The 24,075-nt window shown below is 41.6% G+C and overlaps 1 protein-coding gene across 4 annotated transcripts in view; it reads right to left on the bottom strand.

The window, feature by feature from the left end:
• cdc42bpab (CDC42 binding protein kinase alpha (DMPK-like) b) overlaps positions 1-24,075 on the bottom strand; it is a 90,410-nt gene that overhangs the window by 32,242 nt on the left and 34,093 nt on the right. For all 4 annotated transcript variants that reach the window (XM_034150353.1, XM_034150354.1, XM_034150355.1 and 1 more), the window contains exons 2-5: positions 21,871-21,962; positions 15,854-15,937; positions 11,951-12,046; positions 9,934-10,082 (exon numbers count right to left, since the gene is read on the bottom strand). In XM_034150353.1, the coding sequence (XP_034006244.1) occupies positions 9,934-10,082; positions 11,951-12,046; positions 15,854-15,937; positions 21,871-21,962 (421 nt within the window). The remainder of the gene's footprint in view (positions 1-9,933; positions 10,083-11,950; positions 12,047-15,853; positions 15,938-21,870; positions 21,963-24,075) is intronic.

The following is a 24,075-nucleotide window of genomic DNA, read 5'->3' as shown; positions in this document are numbered from 1 at the left end:
CCTTCAATATTTGTGTTTGTGAACAGAGACAGACTGGGTGGGGGTTCGGGGGGGGTAACTGACAACACATTCTTTCACAGATGTGTACACGGTGGCTGGCCACTGTAGATTCTTCTTCTCAACCTGCATCTGCTCAGCATTACTTCTGCTGATGGTATGTTTATAATATAGATACTGACTCTGGCCTGATTTCAGCTGCTGGGATTCATTGCTGCAACAGCTGGATCGTCTCAAAACTCATCAGCTGCTTTCACTTCTTAACCAGCACCTCAACAAATGATAAGGCAATCATGATTGAAAATGGGGCTGTTGAAGACACATTTCATTAGCTGAAGTGCAAGTGAGCTTTTCAATTCCTGGAAACATGAGTTTAGTTGGGTGCTGTTTGAGGATGTGGGCCAAACTCCATCTATATATTGCGCGGATTGTCAAAAGTTTGCATCTATGAATCACTGTGACATTGTTCTGATTCATATCATCTAAAAATATTAAGAAAACAATTGCCTTTAGTCTTGTTTTGAATCATAACCTAGTATATATAGCCATTTGTGTAGACGTTCGCTTCTAACACACGCCCAGCCAGGAGGAAAAACTATTTCAACATTGAACCCCGAACAATCATATAAAACGGATACAAGCAGGAAATGCTCACAATTGAGAAGTCATTTTCTGTCTAGTGTTGTTGGCTAGACGTTGTCAAACCATCCGTTTCAAGTTGGCTTTGTAGTAGTCTGCAACTTCTCCTGTTGGAGAGGCTCACATCAGGACCTTTTCTTCTGTCTGCAGCTATGTCATAGATTGTATTGGGCAGGAGGGCCATGCTAACATTATATTTAATAGTTTTGCAACTTTGGGATCCAAGTGATCCTTAAATTGTACACATGATACACTTTTCATTGTAGTTTTACCATGGACGGAAATGATATATTAGTGTTGTTTTCGTGACTTTTTTTGTTTGTATGGTAAGCTGTTGTCTTGGTCTATTTGTGTTCTGTTTCTGATAGGTGCAAGTTGCCAGAACTCATGTGTCATGACATCAAACTTCTGACGCCTACACTGCTGGAAATTTCCAAGAAGAAGGAGTCAAAGTAGAGAAAAAGGGAAAAAATTATTTTTATTTGTATACATGACTGCTCAAATGTAACTGTGCACACATTCTACAGTGTGTCCAAACGTAGAGAAAGTAAACCAGCTGTGTTGGTTCAAAAAACCTTTGTATGCCTACTCTTTTCCATACAGAAAATTGGTCAGAATCGATAGGAAAATCAATAAAGAACCGGAACCCATAAGCAGAATGGATAATGTCGTTGGTATCAAATAAATCGTATCAATTTCCAACACCAGTGCTAGTTTTGCATTATCTTCAACGTTATGAAAATTGTGCATACTTTCTGTAAACTACCAAAACCATGGTAACTTCCAACTACTTAGCGCAAACTATTAGAAATGTTTCTTACATGAGGATGGTTTTTAAGGTGCATGAGATGGTCCAGTACGTTTAACAGGTGTTCACTGACAGGTGGTTTTGTGTTGGGCTGTTGGTGCTATTGTCTTTCATGGCAGTACTGTTAGTGTGTTAATGTTTATCTCTAGGCTAGATCTACTGCCAGGCCTGGTTTAGTCAACTCTTTGTGGCCATGGTAAGCCGTTTTAAGGTTGTCATTCTGAGTAATTCCAGGAACAAAAAGTCATTTGTTGGTTTCATCTGTGACCTTCTGGTGTCAATGTAATCATTCTTGTATTATGTGTGTTTGAAATCCACGTCATCTTAATCGTAAAATCATACCAAGTGACCCCAATGGTTGCAGGGCATGACTGGTATGAAACAGAGATGTCACTGTCTCCCAGCATCATGGCTAAATATAGCCTCTGTGCTGGCCGGACCAATCCCCTGAGGGGAGACCCTGTCCAGCCCAGTGTCTGAGGCCCTCTTATCAACACAGTGACCCACAACGCGGCTCAATACACACGGTATGAGGGCCACATAAAAACTCTTCTACAGTAGTGTCAAAGGCACACATACAGTACACACTCACACACTCAGAGTCCAGGGTTACAGAACTGAGCTGCTGCTATTTGTGTGCATTAATGTGAGCATTGTTCTGCTTAAAATTAAAACTGATGACCAATACATCCATACACCCCCACAAAGCCTACCCCCACACCACTAGCACTCTCATAATGACTGATAAGTGGATGAGGAGATACAACTGAAACAAGCAGAATACAATACAAAGGCAACCCTCTGCAACCATTTGTTGACACAGTCATTTGGAGTACAGATTCTTTTTTCCATTTTTGGTAGTGACAATGGCTCCAACTTGCATCATTCAACCACTACAGTGTGAGCATTTTCTTAACATTTGGCTTCAACAGACCTAAATCCAGCATTATCTCTAAATAAAAGTTTTATCAAGGTCGGAATAATTCCAGTGTGTTCCAAAACAACCAATACGGTAACGTTCTCTGGCAAAACCATACATTTTTGCCAGTTAACAAGGCTTTAGGAAGTAGAAACTGATCAGTAAAAGCTCAAGAAATTCCCACATTCCACTTTGAATTATTCCGAAATTCTTGTTTTCAAATTGTACACATTGAGACTTTGGGAGATGTTATTTTCTTTAAAAAAAAAAAAGAGTGGGCAGACATAAACTAGCTTTGAAGACGTCTTTGATGTCTCAGTCTTCCGCGAGACATCTCTTCAAAGCCAGATGTGAAGCCCCTGTCATTTTCCAGAAGTGTTAATAGTCGCATCGTATGGGGGTACAACAGGGGGTGGGGCCAGTTATCTCTCTGCCTCAGAGACGCCACTATATCACAAACCTATAAAACCATGGCTAAAAGTAATATGCGCACATACGTGACTTGTATAGACACATAAAAGTGGGGCTCCAAATGTATATATATATATATATATATATATATATATATATAAATGACACTTACTTTTCCATACCCCTGCTTGTATCCTGGGTTACTTGAAAGTGTTTTTAAAGAGCTCACAGATGAGTTCCAGATTGGACATCACTTTCCAAAGTGGATACTGTATATAGCATTTGGATGGGAACCACATCACATACTGTACCCAAGTGCATCAAACATTCACATAACCTACTGTATCTGGAGTGATGTGAACTTGGCAGGCATGAACTCGCAGAAACAACTGACGCCATGTATACTCAAGGTCATACTGTCGAAGTACATCTTAAACTTCGACAGAGTATAAAGATTTATCTGATCAAATGTTTATGTTTCTAAGAAAATTAGAGTTATGTTGGACTTTACACTGCTCCATTACATCTGACATTTTACCTTGACTTTAACAACTCCAAACTAATAGTGGCGCTAATGGAAGGCAAGAAGACACAAACTTGGGCATGTTCACTGGAAAGTTATGCAGCTTGTGATTGTATAATGTTATAACTATAACCTTTTGAACATGTTCAGCCTGTAAGATCTGTTAATTCAGTTTCATTAAAAGCAAAGAATAACTCTATAGTGGCCCTATGCATCATTAATAGCGCTATGCAACAATGTGTTTCACTGGTAAAACATGTGGACTTGAAGGAGAGTGGTTGTGACGCAATACAAGGGTTAAGGTTAGGTTTGTCAATAGATTGGCTATGAAAAGTTCTATGAGGTAAGACAAATGTGCTGGTGTGTGTTAAGGGTACACACAATGTTTTTGTTGAGAATCTAAATGTAAATAGAAACTTTATTTACAAGGAAACTACACAGGGGATCTTTAAATGGCAAATCTGCAGTTTCGACACAAGAAATACAAGTTCAAATACTTTGATCGACATACTCCTTGAAACGGTCCGTATCTGATAATAAAATAAACAGAGGTCTAGCCTAGATTATCTCATGTTTCACAATTTGCAAGATAAATGATAAGTTACTTTCTCTGCAGCAGTCAAACATGACAATGTCACATTTTCTGTTTGTGGATATCACTGTTTAACCTGACATGCCATATGGTTTGTTAAACATTTTAGAGGCCGTCAATGGAAACGGGGCAAGCACTTTCAAAACAAACTTGTCTGTTGATTGGAATAACCTTCTGTCAATCAAATTCTTAACAAAGACAGTCAGTAGATGAGCGAGATAACATCCTTTCCATCGAAAACAATTCCACCATATCAAAGGCTCACAACCTCTGAACACTGAATCTAAATCACCTTGACAGGAAGTGAAAACCTTACAAATCATAAATGACACCTGGAACAATTGTCTGTGTTCTATTACACTGTGAGCACGTGGATCTGCAGTGCTGTATGTGTGTGTGTATGTATATACACAGGTGCTTCAATAGCAGAAGGCCTTAATCTGTTCCAGAGATTTCTGGTCAAGCAGAGAGCAGACAGCATGAGTTGACCCTCGCCTGTCCATGTGTGTGTAAATGTGTGTGTGGCAGACAGGCAGCACAGTGGGGGTAAGGGAGGGGGGTAATGGTGCAGCTACTGATAAACCATTTAGCACTCAGCAAAGCCCCCGTCTGCCCACTCCCCTCTCTTCCACTCTACCACCCTTCTCCTTTCCCAAATCTCCCTAAACCTTTATCTCTCTCAGATACCAAAAATCTATTCATCTAATCAAATGTTTTCTCCCCCTTGCAATTAAAATCATCAGGTTTTTTTTTAACGTTCTTTCTCACTCTGGATTTTGTGACGAGCCCCCTAATCATCAAGCCAGCCACAGAAAAGTACCGAGCCCACACTGGCGGCTAACGGCACAAGAGCTGACTCGCATTTAGGATTCATTTCATGGCGGGTGCTAAGCTAGTGCTAGGCTAGGCTAATTGCTGTAGCTTATTGGGCTACTGTATCGCAGGGCTTCTGCAGTCTTAAGGAGCAGTGCAAAGACGAGAATAGAGGGAGGTAATCTCCTCTAAGACCACAGCATCCATCTGGGAGGGCCATCTGGACGCCACCTCACAATACACACACATTCACACACACACAATGTGGCCTGCAGCAACAGTGGAAACTGCAAAGACAAGGCATGTCCACATGGCTCTAGCCAAGCATTTGTTAACTATGGTTCAAAGAACTGCTGCCTGTGTGACTCCTGTCATCACTAGATACTGACACACACAGACGACAAACACTGACACATTCTTCCTACTTATCGAAAAACTAACATTTCAAATAAATGTCCGTCGTCAATCGAATTTGAGAATATTATAATATCCAAGATAGACACATTTAACAATGTGAATGAAGATCTTTTATAAAGTGTATTTGTGTGATTTCATTAAAATTGGCAAAAGATAATGCGAATAAATGATTTTTTCATTTACTAACGTTATGGGATTATTAATGGGAGTATGTACATCAAGATGAGCAGAAGGTTGTGAAGCAGAGTCCTGCACGGGTCTGATTTTCAAGACCCGCTCCCGCCCCGCGACGTGCAATACCGAACCCGCCCCCCGCACATATTGCCAATTAGTTCCGCAAACCGACCCGAACCCGCATATCCTATGAGCAGTGAAAACGTGCAATTATTAACACACGCAGTTGCATATTTGTCTCAAAAAGCGTGGGATGTTGGTTATTTTCTCCATCTAGGATGACACCAAAAGCCTCCCAGACGTTGGATTTCGCTCTTGAGGAAGTGTTATTGAAAATGCTGTATTCTCCGCTAGAGAGCTTCACCTCAGCCATTTCGAATGTGGCGCGCTCAGCAGCAGATTGATGCGCTGCAGAGGTTATGATTATGCGCGGTCCCGCGGGGGAGAGGTCTGAGGATTTAAACATTAAACTAAATTATTATTATTTTAATATATTTATTATGCAACACCCGCGACCCGACCCGCATCATCTTTGTTTTACCCAGAACCGAACCCGGAAAATGTTATGATGATATGTGTGGAGCGATGACGAAACTAATTTAAAGGGGCCCTACTTATTTTCAGGCTCATATTTGTATTTTGTGCCTCCCCTGGGACATGTCTCCAATGCTTTAGTGTTCAAAAAGCTCTTAATCTTTTCATACCTGAGCTGCAGCACCTCTTTTCAGAAACCAGAGCCCAGTCTGCTCTGATTGGTTAGAGCTTGAAGGAGTCCAATGAAAGTGTTTCAGGCAGGGAGAGGGGGGGGGGGGAGAAACTCACAAGGCTTTTTGATTGTAGCCTTTGCAGACCATTTACATGCACAACAACCTATAGAGCACACTACAGGAAAAGGAAAACCCCCAAAAGCCTAATAGGGTCAATTTAATCTGCAATTATTTTCCATCTCTTTATTCTTTCTTTCTTTTGACATTGAACTCACATGCTTCATAGTTTAATCACTAAATTGTATTTTGTTACAATAGGTCTTATTTTTCTTTTATTGTCACGAAAGTGTGCATAAAACAGGTGGATGGTGTAGGACCTAGAGAGAAAGAAAGAGAGCTCGATCCTCTCTTAGATCACTCAGCTGTGTAGAGACACATGGCGCTGATCAATAATAAATCACACAAAGGCTGCAATCAATAGGAAAATACACCATGGCTCACATGAGCACACAGTATTCTACTGTAGTAAGACCCCACTCAGAAAAGACGCTAGCTGTCACACTGTCACATGACATCTTATTTCATTTAAGTGAGTGGTAATTCGTCTTCCTCTCTCCATGACAACAGATCTGCCCCTCTCTCGATCCATTCACACTGCCGTCCCTCTGCACCAACCCCCACCTCCACACTCACTCATCAGAATCTCACAGAGTGTGTCACACACACACACACTCGTGGCAGACAGATGTGGTGCTCGGCAGCACAAAGCCATGCTGAGTTGGCCCATTGAAATGTTAGTCAGGCCCCTCGGGGAGGCCATGCAGATCACTGACCACTGAATAAATGAACACACTCTCTCACACACACACACACACACACACACACACACGGTCTCCCCTTGCCTCTAACGCACGCTGCCTCTCGTGGGACTCAGCTGAGGGGGGCAGAAGGTTGACCTCAAGGCTCTTCTCTCTTCATTTCTCTCATCTGGGCTCTTTTCAACTTAATCAGTGTCAACAGGACTGCAAATATTCATCTAAAAATGGGCCGACGTTGTGGCAAGGTCAATGACTTCACAATAACAAAATTACGCATTAGGGGAACTAAAATGACTTAATTTAGACATATAGGGTAATAATACAATGATATACTCAATACACAATCAGCCATGTAGTTTCCCTCCCTTTAATATATTTGACTGCAATGGTGGAATAAGGCACGTCTGTAATCAGTAGCATGAAATACACAGACAATGGAACAGCTATTGCATCACTAAGGCATAACATTGGGAAGTGTTATAAACATATTGCAGCCCCCTGTCTGGTAAATGAATGATGAAAAACACAGTCAAATATTCCTTCCCTCTCTAGCTTCTTTTCTTTTTTAAAGCATACAAACCAAACAAAAATGGGGGGACAAAATCCATATTATGTCCTGATCACACTACTTGAGGAACGCTGCATTTGGTGAACATAATCTAGGCCACCATATCAGACAGAATATAAGACTCTTTTTTCCTTCTGGACATAATGTTTGAGTAAGTGAGCTCATACTGCTATTCCAGAGAAACCTGAATTATCACCAGACTGTTGCATTATTAGTCACTAGTAGCCTTAATGTAGCTAGGCTACTAAGTTTCTCTGCCGGTGTATAGTGAGTCTGTTAGAGCTGGTCAGCACTAAAAGTGTTTAGTTCTCCCAGTTGAACCCACAGGAGCTTTTGATGGCTTGTGTAGTTTGTTTTGTTAAAGAACTACAGCCGGCCAGCTAACCAATCAGAGCAGGCTGGGCTCTGGTTTCAGACAGAGGGTGAAAAGGCAGTATGAGAAAAATAAAGAGCTTTTTGAACATTAAAGCTTGAAAACATGTCACAGTAGAGGCACAAAATACTAATATAAACCTGAGCATAATAGATCCTCTTCAAAGTGGGTCACAGTAGAGTTAGTATTAGACCTTAAATGATCCCAGTAGACCCACCGACCACTAACAATTGTAATTCCTAAGAGAAAAGGCTGGGAAACTACGGTATTGCCTATTTGTATTTCCAAAAGTGGTTGTGTGTGTTTGGTGTAACGGAAAGTGAGCCATGAATTCATTTTTTATTTTATTTTTTAAACGTTAGAGCTTTTCACTTACAAGGCTGCTGCATTGTATTGTAACTCAGTCACAAGAATTGGAAACAGACCAAACTCGTGCACCATCACCGGGGTAAACACGCCCTGAAGCACATGCACCCAAACACGCAGTCACTCATCAGACGGGCTCAGCCTGCAGGACACGCCCTCCTCAGGGGACCTGGCCGTCTCCACCCTCTACACAGCAATCTCCCACGAGTGTGTGTGTAAGTGAGAGCACAGGAGTAGTTGAGGGGTTGGTCCATGGGGGGAGGTAACGGCACCACACCCCCACCCACACACCTCCCATACCATATCATTACTGTCCCGAAGCGTCCACGAGGAGAGTCAAAGAGAAACTGTCCCCTCCTCCCCGTCTCTTTTTTTTCTTCCATGTACTATTCCGTCTCCACTGCCACCACCAACCCCCCCCACCGGCCCCCAGATAACACCATGCAATTAGTGGCTCCCTACTCTCTTCTCTCTCACTCCCTTTCTTTACTTATACATTTATATCTAGGTCTCTGAAGAACTCGCCTCTCAGTAGGTTTCTCTCCGTCTGATTTTGCAGCGGCCTATTAGAGATCAGAGTAACAACAGACGCACCCAAAACGGAGCTATCGAACCCTTGATCTGACCCCTCCCTCGATATCCATCCATCTCTCATCTGTCACTCCGTTTATCTCACCCTGCCTTGCTTCTTCAACAAAATTGCTGTGCAATTCCCCTGGCGACAGCAACACTGTAATTGTGTTAACATGCCAATGTGACCACTTCCTGTCTGGCAAAGACAAACGTCCTGTTCCCAAGGGCATCTTCTGTTGGCTGACAAATGATTCAAACATCTACAGGAAAACCTCCGCAGGGTGTGAACAAACTGTTTTAGGCTGTTTGTTGCTTTGAACCAGTAACATGCCTTTGTTGCAACTTTGGGACAGCTGATGCACTATCACCTATTAGTTGACATGCTAACACGTTAGCAATTCCTTATTTACAAATCAAGTGACTGGGTAACTAGGCGTTATTGAGCCTGAAGAAGTGTTTCTCACCACCTGATCACTGTAAGTTCAATTTTCTCTGTCTTTTAGCTCAGATTTTAGGCTATTGAGCAGCTAAATGTTCACCAGATTCTTTTTAAATATGTCTGTCTGCTATTTGGTGCTTAGCAGGTAGTGCACAGCATGTTTGAACCTTTTCAGCTAAACTAAAAGCATAAAACCCACTTTGAATCTCTAAAGCTGAGCAGAATCAGGTGTTTATCATCAGTGGGTTTTTTTGTATTACGAGTAACACATTTCACATTATGCTTTCACTTGGAGAGATTACCATTATACCACGAATGATTATAGCCACTCTATGTATATTTAGTTCATACTACTTCTCTTTTACTTAAGTAGAAGTTAAGATGCAGGACCTTTTCTTGTATTAACATGTTGTGTGGATGATTAATGAAGGGAATGATGAGTATCTCTTCCAGCAACGCAGTTATTTTCCAAAGCCTCTCACACACAAACCTCAATGTGAATGCTCAAGTGCGAAATAATAACACACGGAGGAACACAAACTAATATACTCTAATTAGTCAGTGGTGTTGACCACCTTCCGTGATTACTGAAGTCAAACATGTGCACGCTCACTCGTCTGTATTTTCATTTAGCTGCTCCCCCCTGCAGGAGAATTGCCCACACAGCAATAATAATGTGAATCCACTGAACATCCATCATCAGGACCTAATGCTCAGTGTGTTCCTCCCTCTGAATTATTACAGACACACACATTAGCACCTCCTAACATGGAATCACACTCTGCCTGCTCCTCACCTGTGGACGTAGTGTAGCTGGTGAACAGAGTCGATGGCCAGCACCATCTCAGCCAGGTAGAACTTAGCCATCTCCTCCGGCAGCCGGTCCTCAAACTTACTGAGTAGAGTCAGTAGGTCACCACCCACATAGTAGTCCATGACCAGGTACTGGAGAGACAAAGATACAAACAGAAAGAGAGAATTTAGACAAAATGCCAACTATGAAAATGCAATACGGTTCTTCCTCACTTAATTGTCACTTTCCAGCTTTCTTAAAGCCCAAAAACACCAAGCCGATTAGTGACCGTTGGCCAAGTTGGAGCTGTCGGTTGCTGAGCGTTTTTCGGCTTGGTTTTTGGGATTCGTCTCGCACTGTTTTGCCTTGACCTCAAAGCCGATTCTACATGTTTAATTGTTCAGAATAAAGGAATCAGTGCACAGGGAAGAGAACGAACGGACGATAGATAGTAAAGTAAGTCGTTATGGTCAGCAAACACTGCTTATATCTACAGACCTAAGTTGTTCCTGTCTAGACTAATGCCTCCTGCCATAATGCAGAGTTATTTCCTCTTACGCAAGTGCAGAGCTCATGTGATAGATGGCTGAAGTCCTTTCAGTATGTTAAAATGCCGCTTTTGATTTTGGTTTTGAGTGCCAGTGACTTTTTTTTAGGCAAGATGGTGGCAAATATAACCAAACAGGGATTTGTTCATCTCTAGTTGTGCCAAACTTAAGTGGATAATAACAAATTGGGTACTGAATTAATCTGCATATGATCTAGTTAAAAAATAAAAGCAGACTTTTCTATGGACTTTAGCTTTTAAACCTTGACAAAGATAAGAATGTGGCCTACAACAGACTAGCTAATGCTTGTTTTTAGCCTGGCTAGTTGCCAGAAATTCCTTTTGCTGCTAAAGCGGTTGTTTATTACTTGTGGCGCGTACCGGCACTTTAAGAGAAGCAAAAAGACAGCAGAGAAAGACAGAACAAAACAGTCAACCCAATTATGTTTTTCAAAACATTGTGAAACACCACAACCACCAGAGTTCATTCAGCATGCAGTCATAAATGTGCACACAAAATGTTAGGCTGATGGATCAAGCCGTATGCAAGATTAGCTGCAGACAGACACACACGTGACCCAACACGTGGTCCCCTCCGGGAGTTAGCAGAGATAATGACAGCTACTGGGAAAGAAATGAATTTGGGCGGAGAATAGAATCAAAATATTAGTGAAGTGTGAAACAGTGAGGTGCTGTATATAGAAAACAACACTAGAGTTTCATAGATTAAAGTCAAACATATACCACCCTTCTTTGCCTCGCCTTTCTCAGTCCTCTCTCCCTTTTGCTCACAGTATCATTACTAGAGAGGGGCAGCCAGCTCTTAAATGCTTCTAAAGTTTGGAAGCTTTTTCCTAAAAATAGACGGCTGTACGGGCCATGCTGAGTATGTTTAAGGCCTTGGGGAGTGTCCAGCATTTGTTGTGAGAATGTGGGAAATGGAATGACGAGCAGTCCTGGCATTTGAACTCAGGGTCACAGGGAGAGAGACGACTGCCTCCAGCAGCCAATCGGAGCGGAGAAGAACTGGTCTGCCAGCTCTTTCTTTTTGCTTTTTTGCGTAAATGTTTTTTGGCCTGTTCACATCTGTTGCTCAACTTCCTTCGATTCTAAGTCATATTGTGCTCTGTGGTGAGGAGTGAATGTGCTGGTCAGCGTTTGGCAGGTCACCAGCCATCATGCAGAGGTGGTGCTGTTTTCTATAAATGAACTGGCAGGTGGAGCCGCTCAGTAGAAATGTGGTTGTGATTTTGGAAAGTACCAAGTGCTGAAATATTTGAAGCAAGACACTGAAAACGGAGTCATCGGATAATACATGTTAAAAGTTCACTGGGAGAAGTTAAGGTTAAAACCATGGCAGGGGGACTTCTGGAAATACAATTATGGTGGTTGGTGGAAAAACCTGAACCAAACCAAAAAAATGTTTTCCTGCTCATGAATACACCGAGAAGAAGAAATGGAGTGCTGTGTTACCAGATTATTGTCGTCCTGGAAGGCGTAGTGCAGGGTGGTGATCCACTGGCAGTTCCCATTCACCAACACGTCCCGCTCCTCCCGGAAACACGCCGTCTAAACAGAAATGTAATGAACACATTAAGATTAGAAGGTTGCACAACAGTGATGCATTTGAACCCTCTAGCAGAGAATAATTGTGTAGTGTAGTTCTCTGGGCAAGCCTTTTGTTTATTTAATCAAATTCAATGTTACTTCAGAGACGTATACCAATTAAACTAAAGTAGAAGGGAAGGAAAACGTGGATGATTTCCTATCAACCCTACATGGTAACAGTGTGACACCTTTGGCCCCATCCATTAGGAGGTCAAACGTCTACATGCTTGGAATGGAGATGGATTGCTTGCTCATCTTTGAGTCCTTTCTTTAACTTACCTAGGTCTTGTAAGCTTTCTGCAATATCACATCTTAGCCATATTAAACAGATAGCCCCTTTAATGATTCAAACCTGATTAACACAAGAGAAACTGGATTTAATGGTCATTAACAGACTTAGGTCATGAGGTCACTTTTTCAAAAGTGAAAGGCCTAGACAGCTTTAGTAACACTGTAAGTAAAATAAAGTTTAAATTTGGTTTAAGATTAAACTGACAAAGTAAAACTGTACTATAAAAGTGTTATAAAATGAACAAAAAGTTTTTATCCAAGGAAATATTATAAATATTTTATGTTTTTCTTTATTGGACATTTTACTTCAAATTGTGTTTATTTAAATATCTTTAATTTATTTTATTGCACTTTCTTACTTTAACTCCCTATATTTATGGGAATATTTTATTACATTTTTCTATAAATCTTTTATTTTATTTAAATCTTAACTGTCTCAAAACCCAATTTACCCTAGGGATAAATAAAGTATTCTGATTCTTGCTGCACACTTAATTAGGCACGCATTGACAAGTTGTAATTATTAAATAAAGTTTATTTTGGGAAAGAGCTCTAGTAAATGGATCACTTAATGCAAATCAATGCCACGACTAAATATGGCCACTAATCTTGCTCTGAAAAGGGAAGAAACTCTGCTAAATGTCAGTATTTAAAATACTTGCTCAGTGCTTTGATGTTCTCTGTCTACAGCGACAATTACATGCTTGGTGTGCACTGTCTACAGTACATCTGTTGCTCTACATTGTTTCCCATGTCCAGGCGTTTACACACACACACAGACACACAGCAGAGAGCAGTTTTAGCCTGTGACGTATGAGGCATGAAGATTGAAGGCCCAGGGGACCAAAAGGAATGTCAGACTGTCAGGAAGAGGTCGATGAGAAAAACATGCAGCGGCAGCTCCAGAGGCTCAAGCAGCAACACGTTCTGCAAACATCTCTCAGTGAACGCCTGATGAGAGTGCTGATAGTGGAGCCAACACTTCTTTAAATAATCAGAAATCCTTATCATTTTCCGTAAAGATTTCCCCAATACTGCAGCATGGTGCTGTGTCAAGCCCCCAGTAAGTGAGCAGGGCGTGGAAATCATGGATGTATAAAGAGGACTGGATACAGCGTGAGGCAGGGCCCTGTTCAATCCTACGGGAGTTGCTCAGTGGCGCATGAAGCCAAAACGGTCTGACTCAAGAGCAAAGTACCCGTATCTGGGCCCATAGAAAGTGCGTACTTGAGTTTCCCTTAAGCCCCGCCTCCGATCCACAGAGTCAAGGCTGAGTCAGACTAATGGCGCATTTCCACCATGGCGCGGAGCGCGCTTTAAGCGTGCCGTGTCGTGCCGTGCCGTGCCCGTTTTTGGTTGCGCTTCCACTAGGCCTAGTTACGGCCCGGCCCGGCCCGGCGCCACTTTTTCACCTCTTTTCTGGCCCGACAAAATTGTGGTTCTATCGGGGCCAACAAACAGGGCTGAGTCGGGCTGAGTATGCTAAACTAGAGAGAGGATCGCTGGCAAGGGGGCTACAACTACAACAAGATGGACATATTTGACCGTGATTTAATTGTAATACACGTTTCAAAATGATGCCGAAGTAACAACATACTGATACCGGTTAGTAAAAACCATGAATTAATGCTTTGACAAGTCTGCAGACAGACGGCAGGCGAAAAACCTTTTAAAATTCGTGTTTTTCTAGATGGATTGGCTAAGCTAACGCAGTATATGCTCCGACCGTCCACACTCACAACAACGGCCTATACAGACATAAATAAAGTAGCGACTGTATTCACCATGACACAGACAGTCTGTGGTTTGTACTTGTTTAACTTTTGTCGAGTTTCTGAACATATATAAGGAGCTGTGAGCTCTGAGTGCTAACAGCTAACGGCTGTGTTGTTTTTCTGGGGTTCTCGTTGAAGATGACGTCACGGCTCCGCCTACACTGCGTTACTATAGTAACTACCCCAGTTCCTAAACTGTAATGGAAGCGTAGCATGAAGTGAGTCGGCCCTGTTAAGGCCCAACGCGGCCAAGCCGTACCGTGCCGTACCGAGCGTGGCCGAGGCCGACCGTGTGGTGGAAATGCGCCATAAGACCCCATTTACACGGGAATGTTTGCGTTTACGCACCGAATTCGTTTTCAAAAAAGTCTTCCGTTCACACGCATTCGGCTCATTTAACGTGTCCGTTCACACGAGACCACTGGAAACGCTGTAGTACATATGCCGGGCCTGTAAGTGGCGCTGTACTTCCGCACGAGACCGCTCGAAAGCGCTGGAGACGCTGTAGTACATATGCCGGGCCTGTAAGTGGCGCTGTACTTTCGCCACAAAATACACCAAAAGCAGCGAAGAAGACCCCAGAGCATGGTTGCCATGGTTGCCCTTCTGTTTATGCCCCGCGGTGGATTTAGCAACATGTACTTCATGTAATTCTCCATGTCCACTTGTTGCTGATGGTTGTGGTAGAGGAGCTGTATATTTTGCACTAACATCTGATCTGTAGCATGGTCGAGCTGTAGATTTTGCACTAACATCTGTAGCATGGTCAGTAGCTACTGACCATGCTACAGCAGTGAGCAGCAGAGGTGGGGCTATGGCTCATCGTTATCAGGAAAATAATCGTATAGGGCGTACACACTGAGCCGTTTGGCCCCCCAGAGCGTTCCGGTTGCAGATCTATCCACCTTGGGACCCGTTATCGTTTGCGGGGTCCGTTTCCGCTTTTCCGTTACGGCCTCGTGTGGACGAACGGGCTAAACGAAAGAGAAAAGTTGCGGATACAACCGTTTGCGTTATCGTGTAAACACCGCCTAATACAGAGCGAAAATAACTCTGGATTCGGCTTTTAGCGCATTTTTACAACGTTTAGACCCTAATGGGCTAAAAAGGTGTTAGTGCTGGGAAGCTGATTTAGTTAAAAAAGTATTATCTGCTGATTTACACTGCATGTATTTCCCAATGTAAGTCAATGGGAAAAGGCTATTTAAGCCGATTACGTCACAGACTGAGACAGGAGGTGTAGTAACACTGTTTGGCCTACGAAAATGTACTTCAAAGTCCGGCTCACTTCCTTGGGCCTTGGTAAATTAACTTTGCAGTCTGAAAACCTTACTAGCCTTTCTTTAAATGCAGTCCTGCGTGTGTAAAATGTGTTAGTCATATGCCTAGTTGATTTCCCAATCCTTTGACTGATCAGAGAGGGACGTGATGTAGTGGATATAAGGCTGGGCTTAATGAGAACTAAAGGTTGCATGTGTAGGATTCGGAAAATAGCCAGAAGAACTATATTTTCAAGAGTGATTCAAATGAAGTAATTGTAGCCTTATTTGACACTTGGCAACCTTCGTATGAATAACCTGAGCCCCGCCTCCAACGCTGTTGTCCAGTTATCTTCATATATTCATGCCCCATATCCATAATAGGCAGCAGTGGTGCAGCCCAACACAAATCTTTCAAAGCTTTTTAAGTGTGTGACGCCTACCTCGGCTCGCTTCAGCATCTCCCACTTGTTGAGGATCTTCATGGCGAATACCTTGTCAGTGTTTCTCACTTTTACAACTGCAACCTGCAAAAAGGGAGAAAGAATTGTAGTGTTTAAAAGACGTTAATCACACGAGTGACAGCAAAGCCAGACGAAGAATGTGACCCGTGTTACGAACACAGACTGACAGATTTAATATGTTACCCTTGAAAGCAACAGGAAACAGAAACGCAAGAACTGCACAATGACATTTCATGTGGAATCATGGTTTCAACAAAGATTTCGTTTAGAAAACAACACAAATAGTCTTCATAGTAAATAGAAAGGTTAAACTCTTTGAATAAGAAAGCCATAACTGCCTCTTTTTTTTTGGTGTTGTGGTGGAACAATATAAAAACAAGAGGGGGATCATCTCAGCATATTCACACTGGCCATTGGGCTTTAAGGCGCCAACCAAGAACCACAACACCCTCAAGAACCAAGCGGAACTTAAAGAAAACAGTGACACACGGGAAGAAAGTGTTGAAAATAAAAAAAATATATAAGGTCTAGGAGTATTTGGAGAAAGGTCAGCTGTACCCAAAAACATGGTTGAAATTGAACACCAAAACATTTTTGGATAAGGACAGGGGTTGAAACTGAGGGAAAAGAGAAGGCAGGAAAGAGAAGCTGAGGTAAAGAAAAAAGGAAAAAACAATAAGGAGAAAGCAGAGTAGGCCAAGAAGGAGAAGAGAACAGCAGCGACAGGAAGTGACCACGGATACTGAAGTGCTGACCAACAGATGCAGTCCACCTGGATCCACATCCCTCCTCTTAAACAGCTGGACACTTAAATATGATTCATGCTTCCTACATACAGAGTCTGCAGTTTGGGAAAACTGGAGCAGTCCTCTAATCACTGTGTGCAATGATTTGTAAATGGGAACACATCAATAGTGGATGGACAGATTTGAAGTGATGTGGTGGTTTTGGAAGGAAGTGATCACAGATTACTGATGTGGCCTTAACTATCACAATCCCAGACAAGCCATTAAATGTATGCGTTTCCATTAATATGACTATTTTATAACCTTTTTTCATTTAAGATCACGTACACATGATCTGAAAGTAGAAATTCACAGATAGCTTTCATCAGACACAACTACACATAAACTTGTTTTTATTCAATATGGTCCACACCTATAACTTACACAATAACCGTTTTATAGTTGGAATTAGGGCAGGGCGATATGGAATAATTATTACAATATTTTTGACTAAATACTTATTTTTCCATATTTTGATGAAATCATTGAGTTGACTGTTGGTGCTTTGAATACACGAATGACTTATCGTGTAAAGGGAAATTGTATTAATGTGAAAATAAAATCCTTAAAATTAGGATAAGACGACAATTATGCAATATTACAATGTTAAGATATCCAAAATACAAGACGATATTATTTAGTGTATCATGAAATCGATCAAATATCTTGATTGTTCCAGAAGTCAGCATCACAATGGCTCCTCGACTAAAAGCAAGGTGGTTTTCCCATTACTCTTTGGAATTTGCAGATAATAAAATCTGTGGCAAACACACACATGTTATACCTACATGTTTTGTTCAACACGATCATTTCCAAATATTGACACCACTTTTATAACATGTGAAGCATGAATGCAATTGCCAAGAGTAAAAAGCTTAGATAATAATATAAACAAACTACATGACGTCACGCCATTGTCGCTAAGCTAAAGGTGGCTAATGTTCGGCATGATGACGTTTAGTAGTCTCACTTAGTCACGTGTAAGCAACTGCTGTTTCTGTAGTGGATCAAAACGTTGTACGGTTGTATTAACCACAGGCCTTATGACTGACAAAAACGCATTAAAAAACCTAAAATGCTAAAATACTAGCTTGTTTCTTAAACTTCTCAGCTTTTCTCTCTCAGAGATTGTATTTCTCATGCTCTCTTGTACTGTCCTCTCGACATAACGACTGCCAACTATCCCTGAACTGATCATTGCCATGACAAACTTCCATAAGTCCGGCTTCACATTTTGCCAAAAAAGGAGCTGCACAAGCTGCTGTGACAAAGCACTGTAAGCGGACAGCCAGACACATGTTCAGGCAAACTTGCTAATTTCTTTAAGCTCATTTTATATATATTTTTCATCTGAGTGCAATTTTCAATTTGACCTCCTTAAACAGAAAAAAGGAAATCAAGGAAAATATAAACACAAGTAAACAGATTTACACACACACGGAGGAGAGGTGAAACAAACAGGCGCCCGATGCCACAGAGGGGTCTGTAGTCTATGAAATGAGCTAGGGAATGCTGCTAATGCAATACAATGATAACATTCCTGCAGTGTTTGGATTTCCCCTAGTGATCCCTCACCAGAGAGGAGAGGAGGAACAGAAGAGGAAGAGAGGAGGACAGGGGGGGGGGGGGTACTGTTCTTGGCAATGCCTGGCTGTTTTTGTCCTTTTCACCATCTCTCTCCAATGTTTCTTCCTATTGGCCAAGAAAATACTTAAGACGGAGTTTACTTCACTATTCCCGTACATCTATTCATAGATAAAAGGATGTGTTTTCAACTCCTGCGGTTTCTTTTACTGTTAGCTAAGAGTGTCAACAGAGTCTTCAAATGTGGTTTGGAACCTGAAGCAAACTACAGCAGTTTATATATGTTTACTACAGGCCAAGTAGTGATGACAGTTTAAAAACACACCATCTGCTATAAGTGCCACAGGACTAACACACTTAACAGCCAACGCCATTTTTACATGCATTTGGATGCTGACTAGAGTTTTGTGTTTATTGACCCAATGCAACCAGTTGTGCAATAGAGTGGTGCAGGAATGAGTCCTAAAACCTGGAAATGAGTTAGCATTTGAACAGATTGTGGTTCAATTGTATTGAAGTCAAAAAAAAATGTAATGTATTTTTGGTTAAATCCCTGAAATTAAGTATGTAGCTAATAAACGTTTAAGAGTTTTGACGTTTTGTCAAATGAAACAAAAAGGATGTCAGTAAATACCCCACCCGTGATTGTCTAGAGATATATTACATGACATAAAGACAGCGTTTGCTAATAAGTGTCTAAATGAGACTTCTAAACATCATACACAAGTCTGCCTTTAGCTTAGCGCAGCCATTTGTCTATAATTGTGTTCATTAATAGCCTAACATTAGCTTTTTAATACTGGAGATTGCATTTGAATATATTATCTAGTATCATACACATGTGTTAGACAAATATTTGTAGCAATTTTCAGAGATCCAATAGAAATATCCAATTGCTTTTTGGCGTGTTAGCCTTTGCGATGCTATCTTCTGGTGTAGAAGTGACTGATGGCCCATAACTGAGGATGACATACACCTCTGGGAGTAGAACCTGTAACCCTGGCTTTGTTTGTTTCAAACACTATCCACAGAGAACCATTGGGCCCGTTTGTGTTGGTGGCGAGGGGACACTGTCGTAATGGGGGCATTCTCAGAGGCAGGAGGCCAGCACACACTGCGCCATTCATCAGAGCAGCTCCACAGCGTCACCCACCCGCACCACTTCTCTGCCTGCTGCTGACAATGGGAGGATGAAATCAAAACATCCTGCACTCAGGATCTCTCCTCCCTTTCTGACTCAAGTATTTTTCTTGACTTTGTTTTCCTGTGTCTGCCCATCTGGGTCTCTTTCTCCGTCTGTCTCTTTTTTTAACTCTTTGTTCCCATATCTTAGTCTCAGGTCTGTGTTCACTTTTCTTCAAAACTTCCTACAGAGAAATAATACCCGGTCTTTTGAATTTTTACGACGCCTTTCCAAAATACACATTTTCCATGTTTGCTTGGTCTGACCTGAGGCTAGATGGCTGGTTTAACTATCATCTGACTTGAATATAGTAAGCCTTCCTAGCTTTATGATGCCAACGGCCATAAAGGAAAACTCGCAAATATGCCTTATGGTAGCAGTGCTTTTGAACGTGTGTTGTCAGACTGCAGTAAAGAAACATTTGAACTAGTCCTGACTTAAGGCATTTACACACTGGGTGCATGACAAGTAAACTAAACAAATGTAAATTGTGGCATGCGAAATTGCGACAATTGCCAAATTTGCTCAATAAAAATGTGAATTTGAGTACTTTCTGAGTACTTTCTGAGTACTTTCTGAGTACTTTCTGAGTACTTTCTGAGTACTTTCTGGTAGGGTAGTGTTTATGTTTAGGGCTTTTACTGTTAAAGGCAGGAACAGAAGGCGTGGACCTGGAATGCAATGAATTCAAGTTGAAAGGAGTGATAGAATTTGCCGTGTCGGTTCGAACTACGCAGGCTCCATGTCATGGCGTGATGTTGTTTTGTAATCATCAACTCATAACCCTTGGCTCCGTGATTGGCTAATGTCTTTATTTGCAATGCAAACCTCACAAATCTACGTTGTTCTAGATTTTTCTTTGCTTTTTCAACATGTAACATTTACCTTCTGTGTGAAACTGTTCACAACAAAAACAACAGTTTAATAAAAATATATCGACGTGGCAATTAATGGTAAGGTAAGAAAAAACGCATGGTGTGTTAAGACTTATCATTTCGTTTATATGTAAAATAAGCTAAGAAAAGATAATTATATTATGAAACGTCCGCCACTAATAAAAAGTTGTCCAACAATATCAACTTCTTCGACCACTGACTCAACATGACATCTAGCTTTGGCAGCCAGCTAGAGTTCTTCTTATTCTGCTACTATTTCCCCATGTCTGTTTACTACACCATAACAGTAACATCCACATCGCAACACAACACACTGAAAGGATTTTTAAATTGGAGCCATGTGACGATCCTGATGTCTCTCAAGCCCGTGCAAAAACACACACTGGCACAGCTGACTTGGCAAAAAAGGCTCTGGAATGTTACCACAAGATAGCACAACTCATGGATCACACCACATTGCTGAGCACAACACACACACACACAATTCACACATGCACATACCAGCACTCCCTGCAGAGGCTCATGTGAGCATGTTAGAATGTTTTGGTACTGCTGCTACATGCTGGCAGGTGTGTCCAAGTCTCCATCTAACAATCTATCACTTTCTTAATTTCTCTCCACCAATCAGAGTGGGGAAAAACACCTCAGGAATTCACTAACTTGTTTGTACAGATAGGGAATAACACTTCCAGAAATATTTGGAAGTATTGAAAAGTATACTGCCTGTCTAAGTTAAACAGCAGGACTAGCCCAGTTTAGCATTATTAGCTTAAAAACAAGCAGGCTTTAACATACACATTCCTTTTGATGTTTGACGTCTTGTTTTGGTTGGTGTCTTCTGGGTGTGTGTGTGGGGGCTGACCACCAGCAAAGCCTAACTGGACAAACATCATGCTAACCTCATCTGGTTGCCATGACTTTACAGATTCTGCACAAAGTCAGCTATGGGACACAAAGGTCTTTGCAGGATACTGACTTTATGTAAGAGTCTTGGCCCGAGGACCACAATACCTGTTCCACCGACATTCCCCAGCTTTGACATCATTACCTGAAACCAAGCAACACATGTATTTCCACCTCCCTACGGGCATGCAAAAGCTGAAACTAACAAAACTAGATGGTTTCACTGGCACTGTAATCTCTGCTCATGGGTTAAATGTGAAATAAGAATTATAAAGTGTTTAAGCTGCAAGTAGAGTCATGCAGCAGAGCAATACTACGCACTGCTGCTGGAATGCAGCAGAAAGTAATCTCCTATGAAATACAACAACGCTGCCTCTTATTGCTTGGGCATTAAGGTATAAAAGAATATAGATTGTTACTGGTAGGTACTGTCCCAACATCATAGAGCAAAATCTATGTCTTAAGAAAGAAGTTCCATTTTTTAACGACAAATAACACTGCACACGACAAATCCATACAAAGATCGTCCATTAACACCTGCTACTCGTTCAAAAGAGAAAAAAGGGGAAACCCTAATTGCAGGTTCTCACCATGTATGGTAAAGGCTTGCTGCATGTTTAGTGTAAAAACCAGAAGGTATATTACCTCTCCGAAGGCTCCTCGTCCAATCACCTTGAGGATCTCAAAGTCTTCCTTGTGCAGGCGCATCTGCTTCACTTTGGAAGTGAAGGGTTTAGCTGTAGAGAGAAGGAACATATGTTAGGTTCAATATAACAGGCCAAAAGTGATGCATAAAGGACCTTAAGCAAAGGAGAAAAGCATAGGGAATGTAGGGCAGAGGAAGCTATGATTGATAGGGAAATATCAAAAACAACCAGGATTGGAAGGATAATAGTGTATGTAATCAAAAAGATCATTTAATGCTCTTTTTCCATCTGTTTTCAGCAGTATTTTACATAGGAGGTATTGATTCAGCCAACACCTTCTAGATTGTTTAGAAGGAACATGAAATTAGACTTGAGATAAAAAATTAAAAAACAGTGCTGCTCTATTGATAAGCAGAGAACATGCTTCAGGATTCTCCGCTCAGCAGGTGATTTACTGATCACTTTATACGTCGGCTTAGCAGTTAATCACAGCAGAACATCACAATAAAACCTTGTGAGTGTTTACGAGGGGGAAAAAAGGGGCATCAAGCTAAATCTATCACTTTCAGTAGGAGCAGGAAGTCAGTGCTTTTCATGTTTGCTAACCAATTCCATGCGTTTTGTAATTCTGTTGCCCTGACCTGATGGAAGCTCTGGGCATTTTCTAACAGTAACCCAAAAGGAAGGGAAAATACCCTTGTCCTATGACCTGGGCTTATGGAAAAGTCCTTGTGCTAGTCATGTGGTAACCCACAATATTCCCATAGCACGTGAAAGGCTGCCATGCCATTTTAAATGTTCTTTATCAAATTGTTAGAGACCACCTGGACCACTCCGAGCACATGACCCGGACACAGAGCGGCTGGGTGATAAAGCTAGCTATTGTTATGCCTGCAGTTATGGTTCCTTGTGGAAAGCGGACTCGAAAGCTAACAGAGATTCCATCTATGGCTGACAAAGTCGGCATTTCCCTGGTTAACTGATCCCAGCATGCCATGGAAAACCTAAATTGGCAGCAGGGTCAGCGTACTGGTGACATTGACACTGATTTTCTGATAACATAGACCTTTTTCTTTTGAAAAGTATACTGCCTGTCTAAATTAAGCAGCACGTTTAGCATTATTAGCATACAGACAAGCATGCATTCACATACAAATTCACTAAGCGGTTTGGTTAACTAAAGATCTCCATCCACTATACACAACCTTTTTTGTTTTGGTTGGTGTTTCCTGGGTGTGTGTGGGAGCTGACCACCAGCAAAGCTAACTGGACAAATATCAAGCTAAACTCATCTGGTTGCCGTGACATTACAGAGCCTCCAGTGTTGGGGAAAAAAGGATTTGATCCCACTGTGAAACAGAGTAATGCCTGCTGAAATAAAACAAACAGTTCACTCGTAGCTCAACAATTTGTAGTTTCACACTCCCTCCTGACTCCGCTGACAGCTGGCCTGCTATGACCACAGTGCAGTGGGAAAGCAGGGGCCAGTGCAGTGTGCCGTGTCCTGGTACACATTAATACAGACCATTTACACGCAGAAATACACAAGAAACAAGGCTAATGCACTGAGTAAGGCTGGGAACACATGACAAGGAAACTCTTATTTCATGAATGTTCCTGTAGACCAGTTACAGAGCCAGTAGACCAGAAACATCATCACTATTCAGTGATTTAGTGTCAGGGAAGTGACCAGGACTACACCACAAATCTGTCCAAACAAACCAGGCTGACAGTAGAGTAGGGCAGTGATGACATCTTTTTGTAGGCCAACCATGAAGTTAGAATTGCAAGTGCTCTGTCGACAAAAAATAAAGAGATTTTTCCATAGGATTTTATAATACTTGGTAAAAAGGTAACACTACGCTATACAATCTATATCTGTGCATCACTACCGTTAAGCTAAAGGTGGCTAATATTGGCCGTGATGACTTTAAGTAGTCTCATCTATTCTGTTGTAAGCAATCGCAGTTGTTATGACGCATAGAAGCCTTGGACATTTATGAGTGGGGTAGACTTTGAGACAAAAAGTGGTAACATGCCAACTCATTTCTGGGTTTTAGGACTCATCCCTGCACCACTTCCTTTGACAAACCACTTAATTGTTTCCTTCTTTTTCAGAACGCTTCCCTTTTTCATACGCAATCTAATAGTGTATCAAATAGAGAGAAGGCTGAGAAGTCAGTGAAGACTACGGTGCACTGGC

This window comes from Trematomus bernacchii, unplaced genomic scaffold (genome assembly GCF_902827165.1).
Source record: "Trematomus bernacchii unplaced genomic scaffold, fTreBer1.1, whole genome shotgun sequence".
Classification (NCBI taxonomy): domain Eukaryota; kingdom Metazoa; phylum Chordata; class Actinopteri; order Perciformes; family Nototheniidae; genus Trematomus; species Trematomus bernacchii.
This window is presented reverse-complemented; position numbering and strand designations above follow the sequence as displayed.